The sequence below is a fragment of the Hipposideros armiger genome, unplaced genomic scaffold (genome assembly GCF_001890085.2).
Source record: "Hipposideros armiger isolate ML-2016 unplaced genomic scaffold, ASM189008v1 scaffold_157, whole genome shotgun sequence".
NCBI lineage: Eukaryota > Metazoa > Chordata > Mammalia > Chiroptera > Hipposideridae > Hipposideros > Hipposideros armiger.
The window spans coordinates 2255682-2267472 of NW_017731507.1; the positions used below are offsets into that span (position 1 = coordinate 2255682).

At 46.2% G+C, this 11791-nt stretch overlaps 1 protein-coding gene across 2 annotated transcripts in view; it reads left to right on the plus strand.

Annotated features, from left to right (window-relative positions):
- Positions 1 to 6801, plus strand: part of LOC109387436 (uncharacterized) — a 282885-nt gene extending 276084 nt beyond the window's left edge. For both annotated transcript variants that reach the window (XR_002125001.1, XM_019651312.1), the window contains exons 6-7: positions 5866 to 5968; positions 6426 to 6801. Coding sequence is in view for 1 of the 2 variants with exons in the window: in XM_019651312.1 (XP_019506857.1) it covers positions 5866 to 5968; positions 6426 to 6434 (112 nt within the window). In the remaining variant the exon portion in view is untranslated. The remainder of the gene's footprint in view (positions 1 to 5865; positions 5969 to 6425) is intronic.
- The last annotated feature ends 4990 nt before the right edge of the window (positions 6802 to 11791 follow it).

Genomic DNA, 11791 nt, shown 5'->3' on the forward strand with positions numbered 1-11791 from the left:
CAGCAACACATCACTTGCTGAGCAGCCAGAGTTTGTCTGGCTTCTACTTGGCACTCACCTGGCTAGGCCCTTCGTTGGGATTAAAGAGGAGACAAGTGCTGGCGAGGATGTGGAGAAATCAGAGCCCTTGTGACCTGTTGGTGGGAATGTAATGGTGCAGCTTGTGGAAGACACTATGGCAGACCCTCAAAAACGTAAACAGAATTACCATGTGATCCAGCAATCCCACTTCTGGGTCTATTCCAAAAGAATTGAAAGCAAGGGCTCAAACAGAGACTCGTATGCCCATGTTCATAGCAGTGTTATTCATAGGAGGCAAAAGGTAGAAACAACTCAAGAAATGGACAAACAAAATATGTATATCCATACAGTGGAGTCTGACTCAGCCTTAAAAAATAAAGGGGTTCTGACACACGCTATAACATGGATGAACCTGGAGGACATTATGCTAAGTGAAAAATCAGACACAAAAGGTCAAATTGTCAATGACTCCTAGAGTAGCCAAATTCATAGAGACAGAAAGTAGAATGGCGGTTGCCAGGGGCTGGGGGAGGGGTGAATGGGGTCTTATGTTTAATGGGGACAGAGTTTCAGTTTAGGATGAAAAGTTCTGGTGACGGATGGTGGTTGTGGTTGTATAACAATGTTAATATGCTTAATGCCACTGAGCTGCGCACTTCAAATGGTTAAAATGGTAGATTTTATGTTATATGACGTTCACCACAAGCATAGTAATAACATAAGAGGAGCTGTGGAGTGGAGTCTTGGGTCCTGGGGTTGAGGCCTGACCGGTTCCAGCATTACTATGCTGGTTGGACTCGCATGTCCCTGAGGCTGAGCTCAGCATTGCCATCTGTGAAATGGGACAACTGTGCCTTCACAGACTTGAGAAGACCTCGTGAAGGAGCAAACACACCTTAACACCACGTGCCACGTTCTGTTCTAAGCAAGTGTGCGGATTAAATCACTCCCCCCAACAGCCCCAGGAGGCAGGAGGAAATGTTATTTGTGTCCATCACACAGATGAGGAAACTGAGGTAACGAGTCATAGCATGTCACTGCTGGAAGAGTCCTTAGGGCTCATGTATAATAGATCAGAGGGGTTTAATGTTATCCTTTTATAAACCATCTAACTGTGACTCAGAGGGTAAGGGAATTGTCAAGGCCACTCAGCAAACTGGCAATTGGAAATGGCACCAGGCTCCACCTTCTTGCCTCTCCACTCTTCCCCTGAGCCCAAACTCTCAGATCTGGGGTACGGGACAGGAAGGTGCATAGCCCGATGACAGACAGTTTCTTTTTTTTTCTTTTCTTTTTTTTTTAATTGTGGAACAGTAGTGTGTTTTTCCAGGACCCATCAACTCCAAGTCAAGTAGTTGTTTCAATCCAGTTGTGGAGGGCACAACTCAGTGGCCCATGTGGGGATCGAACCGGCAACCTTGGTGCCATGAGTACTGCGCTCTAACCAGCTGAGCTGACTGGCCACCCCCAGACAGCTTCTTAATAGTTAGCAAATGCTGGAATTTTTCAGAGCACAGCTGAAAGCGGCACTCTGTAAGGGGTGCTTCTTTCAGCCTCTGGAAACTATTAAAGGCCAGCATCCTCAGAGTTGTCAAGACTCTACAGGGTACAAGTGAATCTCCTGTGACCATTGTAGAATTCTCGCAGCCACAAAATTAGGCAAGACACACGCTTTCTCTAGGCCAAAAATGTCCCCACCTATAAAAAAAAATCAAAACTAGAAAGGAGTCTTTGCTTGTGTACAAAAATAAATTCTAGGAGAATTTTGAAAACCATGTCCCATGTTGGGATTTTAGCTAAAATTTAAAATCTGAAAATTGTGTCACACATTTAAATAATCCCAAGAGATTTATTTCTGAAGCTGCATGGCCCAGTAGAAATATGAGAACCTCGTGTGCAATTTTAAATCTTTCTAATAGCTACAACGAGAAGAAAAGCAGGTAAAATTAAGTTTAACAATGTATTTTATTTGATTCAGTATATTTAAAATATTATCATTTCAACATGTAGTCATTATAAAAATAATATTAATGAGACACTTTCCTTTTTTTTAATACTAGGCCTTTGAAGTCCAGTGTGTATTTTACACTTGGGTGCACTGGAATTTGGATTAGCCATATGTCATGTGTTCAGTAGCCACATGTGGCCAGTGGACAGGGCTTACTGAACAGTGCAGTTCTGCAGTATTTTTGAAGTGCTTTAAATCAACTTTATCAAAACCTCGGAGGTTCTGATTTTACTTATTTAATGGATAGAAAATGTCTGCCATGTAGCCTAACTGGCAAAACTAGTCCTCATTTCAAACCCTTCAGCCAGATCCAGTGTATTATCTGAAGAGAAAGTCTGACTTTATTTTAAAATTCAAGTAGATGTGTGAATGCACAAGACCTGTTAACCTTCTCATGCCTGAAATCACATGTTAAGAGAGATGGGAGATTGGCTAGGTGGATGAATAGATGGATGGATGAGTAGAGAGAAGACAGATGGATAGATAGATAGGTAGAAGATAAAGAGATAAAAAGATAAAGAGAGAGACGGGAGAAGAGAACAGCGCCTTGCCCTTACCTTCATTTGATGTGTGGATGAAATAAGGTGCCGCCGCCTTCACAATTTCTCACAGAAACTCCTTAGCTTGGCACTCACCAAATCCCTCCCTTTGTTCCCTGTCCCAGAGGCGAGGTTCAGGATGAAGAAAAAGGATGGCTTTTCTTTCATGAGGTGGGAACAGAAGTGCAGCGCAGGTAATGAATGCAGTGAGGGAAAGAAAAGCTGGCAGAAGCCAGGCACATTTTCAGGTGGGTCACCTGACAGATTTTGGGAAGACGGAGGCGGTTTCCTTCAGTTCCCCGTGTGCCCCAAAGGAGTGTGTGCTCGGCTTGGAGACTGGACAAGGTCAGTCCTCAGGGGCCCCCTGGGCCCTAACAGCCCGTGGAAGGGCTGAAGGACTGTACCTCCACTTAGCCACCGATCGTGGGGAAAGATGCTTCATCTCTCTGCCTCTCACTTTCCTCGTCTGTGAAATGGGGTGATCAAACACCTAAGCCACCTGGAGCTCATGAGGAATACGTAACGTATGGGACTGAGCACACGAGGATTCAGAAATGCTCCAGGAGTGTGAGCTATCACTCATGTCACCCCAGTGCCCGTGATAGGTCAGCACCAAGGGAGCCTTGCAGAACCCGATGCAAGCTGTTCTAGACGTTGCCATCTTGACACATCACGTGTCAAAAAAGATGACGTTCTTTCTCCTTCTTTCTTCTTAACTCAACCTCACCATTTGACAAATGCAGAAAACCAAGACTCCAAGATGGGAGGTAGCGCAGGACCCAGAACATGTCTCTGCGCTCTGGTTCAAGTTCCAAATCCAAGAGCCAATACGGCCTCTCAGCCTGGGAGGTCTCAGCCATTTTCCCGTCCCAACAACCTGGGGTTCCTTCCCTTTTTCTCTCTTTCCCTCCCTCCTTCCTTCTTTCTATAAATATTTCTGGAGCCTCTACTATATGTTAGATACTGCTTTGAGTGCAGGTGTGGTTCCTGCCCTCATGACAATGACAGTCAAAGTGCCATTTTATCAATGGCCTCCAGAATCAAGGGTGAACTGAAGGGAGTATGTTTGACAAAGACCCTCAGTCCACTTGATACTGATACAAAACACCCCTTGCCCCACCCCCTTGGGAGAATCACTATTCTGTACATGTCCCTGGAGAAAAGAAGACCCTCCCCTACTGTAACAGGATGACTCAAAGACAGGGTTCACAAGCTATAAGGGGCCAGTGTCCGAAGGCAGCAAAGGTGGACAGAGCCCGGGTCTGGCTCACATAGAGGAACGTTTTCCAAGCCAAACACTCTGCCAGGTATCGTTTTCCTCACTCCCCAGGGCAAAGGTTTTCCCATATCACATCTCACTGTTCTTCAAAGCACTTTCTCTTTCTTCTTGTTGGAAAGTTTCCAATAACTGATGAAATAATATTATGATTTCCAATCATAATAACTGCTATTTATTTCCATCGCAAAAGTGGTCTGTCAGTGTTCTAGGTTTTAAGTTTTTTTTCCTTTGTTTTAACTCATTTTAAGTAGTTCACGAAACAATCCTATAAGGTTCAATTGACATCAACACCGCCATCGTCATTGCTTCTATTACTCTCTGTCTGCTACTGTCATTTCTATTATTATTATTTAAAGTGGAGGGATTGTCCAAACAATACGAGACACAGCTGACTCAGAAGCTTGGGGCTTTCCCCTCCAAGCCACATGGCCAATCTGTAGTCACTCATTCTCTACGACCAGTTGTCCAATGTGCTGTCCCCAATTCCTTTGCCATGGGAATAATCGGCCATATTGATCTGTTTCCTCGAATGACATGTCCTTGGAGGGTGACACATCCCATCAACATTAGCACTGGGAGAAGAATCAATAACGCTGGTGATGTCCAGGAAATCTGAGGATTAGACAGAGGAAAAAGGTCATCGATGTTGCCTTTGTATAATATGTTTTGGGATGTTAGATTACATTGTGGCCCCCTGGAGAAAAAGAAAGGCGACTTCCCATCAAAGCAACATTTGTCTTATGTCTGCTGTTGTTACTTAACTAGGCAGTGACGTGAGTACGTTCTATATGCCCGGTTGTAATGGCAGAGGATTAAGGAGGAAGGGGCCTGGGTTCCTGCAGGCATTGCTGAGAACTCCTGTTTGGCCCTTAACTGCTTCCCCCTGGGCTTCTTGTGTTGGGAGATACATAAATCCTATTTATTTTCACCACTGTGGTCAGATTTCTGTGGTAGGCAGCATATCTCCTATCTGATACTGTGTGTATGAACAAGGGGCTCTCAGGGAACAGCTCGGAGTGCAGAAAGGGCGTTGGGTGAGCATCAGCACTGAGTTTGGCCCAGTGTCCCAGGTCAAAGCTGGTTGTCATGATGTCCGCAGATCTACTCCATTACAAGGCAAACGGGGGTTTCCTGTGAGTCCAGTGTCTGACCTTTCTTCTCCAAGAAGCCTGTTTCTGTGTCAGCAAATGCTAGATTAAAAGAATGCTCCAGGATAATGCTTGATAATGTCCTCATTGCTGAGTGAGGTGTCAGTGCCTGGAACTGCAGAAGTGAGCTACACCCACTTGGACTAAATCCTCCCAGTTGTACCAGTCAGAAAACTATAGCACAGCATGGGTAATTCTTACACAGGGTCACACAGCAGCTCGTGGTAGAAAGAAGCAAAGGTTGCAGTGCTCTGATACCATATGCCCCGTGTCTCCATCCCTCCCACAGTGGTCCACCAAGCAGTCACCAGGGGCAGAGGATGAATTAGGAAAATGAGGAACTTCCTGAAAAGATAACCTTGATCTCCCCATGCCACCTGGCCTCTCTGTTGTCATTCATCCTCTACAACCAATTATCCAACGCATCGTCCCCGAATTCCTTCATCATGTGAATCATCAGCCGTATGTGTTTCCTCGTATGGCATGTCCTTAGAGTGTGACACATCCCAAAACAAAGAGAGAGAGCCTCTGAACATTTATCAGTAGATCTAGGGATAAGACGAGAGAGGGGCAGCCATTTGGGTTGCAAATAATCAAAATAATTCAAGAGCTAGCCACTCCAGAGGAATTATCTCATTATGATTATCTGTGATAAGAGGTGTCAACTCACTTCTGATCCACTCCGTTAAACGTGTGTAAAGTCCCTGTGAAGTCTCATAACTGCCAGTGGGTTTGTAGGTGCTATGACTGGGCCGCTTCTACAGAAAGCTGGCTTCTCAGCCCCCTCAGCTCACCTTGGGGAGGCGTCTCTGTCTACTTAGGAGGCCTGCTCATTAAATACATTGCAAACCTGTTTAATTTCCATTTTAGAAACAAAAAAGCATCACATGAGGCGATTCTGAATACCTTCCAGGAAAGGTCTGGGCACATGAGAGAATTCAATATTCAAGCCACCAAGAGGTTTTTTGAAAAGGTAATGTCTATTTTTTCAAACTACAAGCAATACATGCTTATTGCAGAATTTTGGGAAGATATATAAAAATGTGGAAAAAGAAATAAATACCATGTATATTTCTAAATACCTCCTCATAGACAACCACTCTAACATTTCATATGCTCTCCTTAATGTTTATTTTATTTTTTTCTGAAGCCTATGTCAATACATTTTAATTTTCTCTTCTTTAAAACCTTTTATGAGTGAATCAAACTTTTACTGCCTCATATAAATATTCACCAGCTCTCTTGAAATGATTTATTACTCGCTCTTGTAAGACGCTAAGCACATCCCGGATCATCCGTTCATGATACACGGACACAGAGAACTCCGTAATTTCAAAGGAAAATGTCTGTGCCAGGTTTATTATTATTGCATTGAGCATTAAAACTTAACAGGTAAACTTTTCACCGTTTTTTGTCTCCCCTTGTTGAAGGAATTCTGAACGGGAGGCAACGGAGATCACGAGAGCTGGATCTGGGCATAAACACAGGCCAGCACACCCTGCACAGCCTGCTCTGACTTTTTACTCTGAACGCATGTGCACAGGGCTGTCAGACCTGGAAATAAATCATTTATCTTACTCTGTGGGGGAATGGGGTCCTGAGGGGGTCTGTGCATAGCCCATTTTAACACTTATCTCAGTGTACTGTAATTTCTGGTTCGTACATCTGTTTCTTGCATTAGACAGAGGTCTTTGGAGCGAGAACCCTCTCTCATCCATCATGGGATCCCCAGGGCTTATACGATGCCAGTCACAGAGAAGCCACTCAAGAAATATTTGCTGAACTCAACTCGGGCTAGAGGATTCGCATCAGGTAGTTGATGACCCTGGGGACTAAGGTGGAGGCTTATGTTGTTCAGTCAATGTGTGATAGATGAATGATTGGAAAAAATGGAAGGAAGGAAGGGAGGGGAGGGAAGGAAGGAGGGAGAGAGGGAGGGAGAGGAAAAAGAAAGAAGGAACTTCTCAGGCAATGTATATCTATGGAAAGTGCATGACACCTCAGAGTCAGAAGACCTGATTTTTGCCACAGCTCTTCACTTCCTACTTGTGCCCTCTGAGCCTCAGTTTCCTTTTCTCAACATGGGGCCACGATTCCCCATCGTCCAGCTGTTGCATGAAGTACATGGGAGCGTCCCTACTGACGCTCCTGGCACACAGCCAGGCACACATTGCAAATGTGTTTGGAGAATGATCAGCTGAACAGCACCCTGCACTGGAGACGGAGGCCAACCTCTTCTAAAAGGTTAGAGCAGGGAAGGGACCTGTCAGTCCCCCTACCAGAGTAACAGCCCTCGAAAATCAGAGCCCCAAGTCCGGAGACAATAAGCTCTTTGACCCCGAGGCAGTCAGAGAGCCGCTGCTTCAGTGGACTTCTGTCTCCACTCCATCCTCCCTGAGGTCAACCTCCTGATGGTCGAAAGGCAAACCTCTCATCCCTAACAGACTTTAGAAGCAAGAGAAAGTCTCCTTAGCGAGGCACACTATGAGCCAGCTATACCCTCTCCTCACCAACCACGTCCCTTACCATCACTCCTGTGCTCCAGGGAAACTCAAGTCTCCAAAGGCACAACTTCCTGACGTGAGGGTGTACTCCGCCTAGAATGTCCCCATGCTCTTGTCAGCCTGGCAAGCTACTAATACGAGAGGTCACTCACCTTCAAAAGCTACGGAGCGGCCCCTGCTCTACCCTTCCTTGTCATATGCCCAGCACTCCTTCCAGACTCCATTCAAATGGCCCCAACTCTCCAGAGATTTTCTGAAGCACCATCATCCCCAACTCCTCAGGCAAAGTGGATCCCGTCAGGTCTTCATTGAGGGTTCCTCTATGGAACTGCCGTGACCTTTCTGTCGCTGGGCCCGTGCTGCTGTGCACACCTGCCTCACCTCGCTGATTGTGGTCTCAAGAACTGAGCCTTATCCACCTCCCATCCTCCGTGCTCTGCATTTGGCCCAGCACCCAGGAAGACCTCTAAAATGGCAGAGACCATTGGTACGGCGCAGTATACCCCATCCCTGAATAAGCCACGCTCAGGTCCATTTCTCCAGCATAAATGTATTAACAGGTTCTCCCAACACAGGAACCAAAAATTTTAAGGCATTTTTCAGTGTCTGGCTAATGAATCCAGATTACTCATAACCTAAGGGATCCTTTTTCTTAGGGCTTTAAAAAAACATCAAAAGGTTAGTTGAAAGTGAATTAACCGCACCAAAAAAAAAAAAAAAAAAACTAGGCAGTTAACTTGAACCCGGTAACGTATTTAGCATGCGTTCCTTTGTACAGTTTTATTTTTCTTAACTCAAATCTCTTCTCATTGGAGAGTTAGTGACACCCTCAGCCAGGTGCGACTATGAAAATAATTCAATCTTTATTTTTTCTGGCTTCTCCTTCTCTTTTACCTTTCTGATTCAATGTTATATTTTGTTCTTTTATACCTCCCAATGATCTTCACAGGGATAGTTGGCTTCTTTGTATGAGGCGTGAACTATATGCTGCAGGGAGAGCTGGTTCCATCTGTTCACAGTTGCTCACTGTTTAAAAGTTAAGTGCAGCATATCCATTAAGATAGAGCTGCTATACTTTTGGACACGACTACTGTTCCTAATTGTCCACTGCACTAACCTGTGCAATGTTATAGCCCAGGGAAGAGCCTTCTCTTCCAACATCTGCAGTTGAAGAAAGAAAATCAGGAGGTAGAATCGGGGCATGGTGAGTGTGACAAGACTCCGGGGGTTCTGCAGAGAGATTTCTACAGGTCATTGAAAATGCAGTTGAGGATGTATTTCTTCATCTCATTCATCCAGTAAGCAGGTGTGAGCACCAAAGAGGCTTCAAAATCAAGCAGCCACCTGATATTTGGAACCAATCAGTAGTCAGTGTTAGAGCTGGCCCCAAACTGGAGAGCTCTGTTGAAAGTTGCAGCCACTGTGAGGGTTCCCGCAACCCAGCCCCTTCACTCCACCTCTAAGCCTTGGGGGCCATGCTCCCAGGGAGCAGGGGCAGACGCTTGTCTAGCATCCTCAGAGGAACCGTGGCCTCTGGGCCATCACGTCCTAAGCAGGGCAAGGACTAGGGTTAGGCAAGAGACGCACTTGCCTCCTATGTGAAATTAAACAGGGCTCCAGGAAACTCAGTCATCAAGACAAATAATTTTCAATCCAGTCTGCTAAGAAATCAAAATTAATGCAAAAACTCCATGATGAATAAAATCTCAGTGTTTCCAATCAGGACAGACCCAGTGGGGAGGGTTTTAGACAGGTGCAAATAAGGGCGAAATCATCAGATTCTGTCTGTGTTAAACTCTTTGATATTTTGTTCATCGTGGATGGTTTGCACCAATGTTGAGTTGTTTTAATCTGGCAGTAAAATATTGACCTTGATACCTGAGTTTTTTGGAGCCCCTTACATTTTGCACTGAGGTGAGTGCCTCACTCATCTCACCCTTGTCCCCGTGGCCTTTGTCCAGAGGGCAGGGAGAGAGGGAGGTCTCCAGGCCTGAGTCTCGAGGGGCGGCCTGGGCCCTGAGCTGGCTGGGCTGACAACATGGGAGAAGGAGCCAGTGAGGATGTGCCCACCCCTGAAAAGACATAGCAAAGTCTGCCTGGACCAGTTGACCCTGTCCCCCAGGGGTGCAGATGGCTATCTAACCCTAATGTCAGCCACAGCAGCAACAGGGGACTTGAAGAAAATGGTTCCCCCTGTGTCTGGTGGGGAGTAGGGCAGGGCAGGAAATTACAGGCCGAAAACTGAGCATGTGCCTAACTGCCCTGAAAGGAAACGTACAAAGAAAAGCATGTGAGGTTCATTACCGTATTATTATTAGCCACGTTTTTTTCTTTCTCCTCCATGTGAATGGATCCCAGATCCTGTCAATTGTTCTCATTTGTTTTCAAACAGTTCTTTAAATGATATTACTTCCCGCTTCACCAGGGAACACAATGAGCGTTTGGGGCCTGGCAGGGCTTAGAGATTCACCAGCCCCACCCTGGCCCAGATCTCTGGGCTCCCTGTGGGTAGCGCAGAGCAGATGGTTCATTAGACAACACTTCAAGGGCATGAACGCATACACCAGCTGTTTCGTAGAGAGCCGCCCAGCCTCCAAGGAGGAAACACACAGAAAGATGTCCCAACAGACTCATGCTGCCTGAGAAAAAAGCCACCCATCCTCAGCAGGACCAGCCTGACCTTGGAGCACAGAGACCCCTGTGGAGCTCTAAGGCCATCCCTCTGGGCCTGCTACCCCACTGAGTTCTTTGCACACTTCACTCTCCCTGCTCATGGCATCCTCCAGAGGGAGGGCTAGCACTGCCCCATGTATCAGATGGAAAACGGGAGCTCTGAGAGCTGGAGGTGCGTGCCCAGGGTCACTCAACCAGATCCCAACAGAGTGCAAGCTCTCAGAATGAAGTTCTCCGAGTTGTCCCTGGTCAGGAGGCCCATCTGCTGGTGGCAGCGTGGTGCGTGTCCCCCTCAGTAAAGAACCTTTTTAAATGAGGTTTCCAGTGGACTCATGGATAGGCCCACAGGTCATCGACTCCTTATAATCTCGTTCCACAGGGTTTAAATATGTGTTATGTGGAGGGAAGGGGTCCTATGGCCAAACAAGTTTGAAAACTGCCCCTCAGACGTGACAATTATGGAGGCAAGTCATAGGCATGTGTCTGTGGATTCCTGGTGTCTGAATCCTGCCCCACGGTCCCCTGTTCGGTTTTAAAATCTCTCCCCATTATATAGGGGAGGGAACCAATGTATCGATTACCTGTGATGTGTCAGGAACAATTTCACATGCCAGCTCATAGAATTTTCAAATGGTCTGTAGGCTCAGTTTACTATCCCCATTTTACAGGGGAGGAAACTGAGGATCGGGGACCTGGAGCATTATGAAGTTTCCTCAGCTTGCTAATGATTCAAACCAAGCTCTGCCTGACTCCACAGCCCCATGTTCTCTCCTCCACACCGAATCCACCAGAACATCCCATCCGGAGCTGCTGCTTGTTCTGCCTTGTAGTGACGAGGTTGTAGCAATGGGAATTTGTTTATCTCCCTGCCCTCCACATGGTGAGCGCTGTGATCATATTTGGATAGTTTAAACATCCCCAAACATCTGAGATCTTTGGCTTCTCCCACTTCTAAAGATGGGTGGGTTAGTTACCAAGTATTTGCACATTTGCTGGCGTGTGAAAATGTGTTTCCTGAAGACACATGCAATGTTCCCTTTGTTTACTTTTTTGGTACATCATGTGGATCTAAGGTAGGGCCACCAAGTGTGCCTGAAAGTGCACTCTCTGTGGCCCACCGTGCGGGTCCTGGGGCTGAAGGGGTCAGAGGAGTTTCCTCTGCAGCTATCACTCCCCTGGCTGACACACAAGTGCACAGCCCTGAAGGGAAAGAGAACGATGCAATTAGGAAAGAGTTAAAACAAACAAACAAAATGACAGAGTGATTGATCTATTTCTGCGCCGCTCCTTTGTTATAAATCTCCAGAATTGTCAAAAGGTGAGAATAAACTTTTGTTTCATAGGAAATGGCTGTGGGCAGAACACCCTTCCTGCCCCCACTCTAATTCCACCTCTTTAGAGAATGGCCCCTGATCGCCCCAACAAAAAAGAGGTGTATTTATGGTGTAAAGCACAGTAGTGAGAAGTCATGATTCTGGGGTCGGATAGGGTCCAGGAAAGCAGCACAGGACAGGAGACGGCCTTGGGTCTCAAGGCCAGCACTACACTGAGTAGCAGTGTGACCTCGAATGAGACCTCCTTACACTGACTGAGAATCGATTGTCCCATCTATAGAAGAG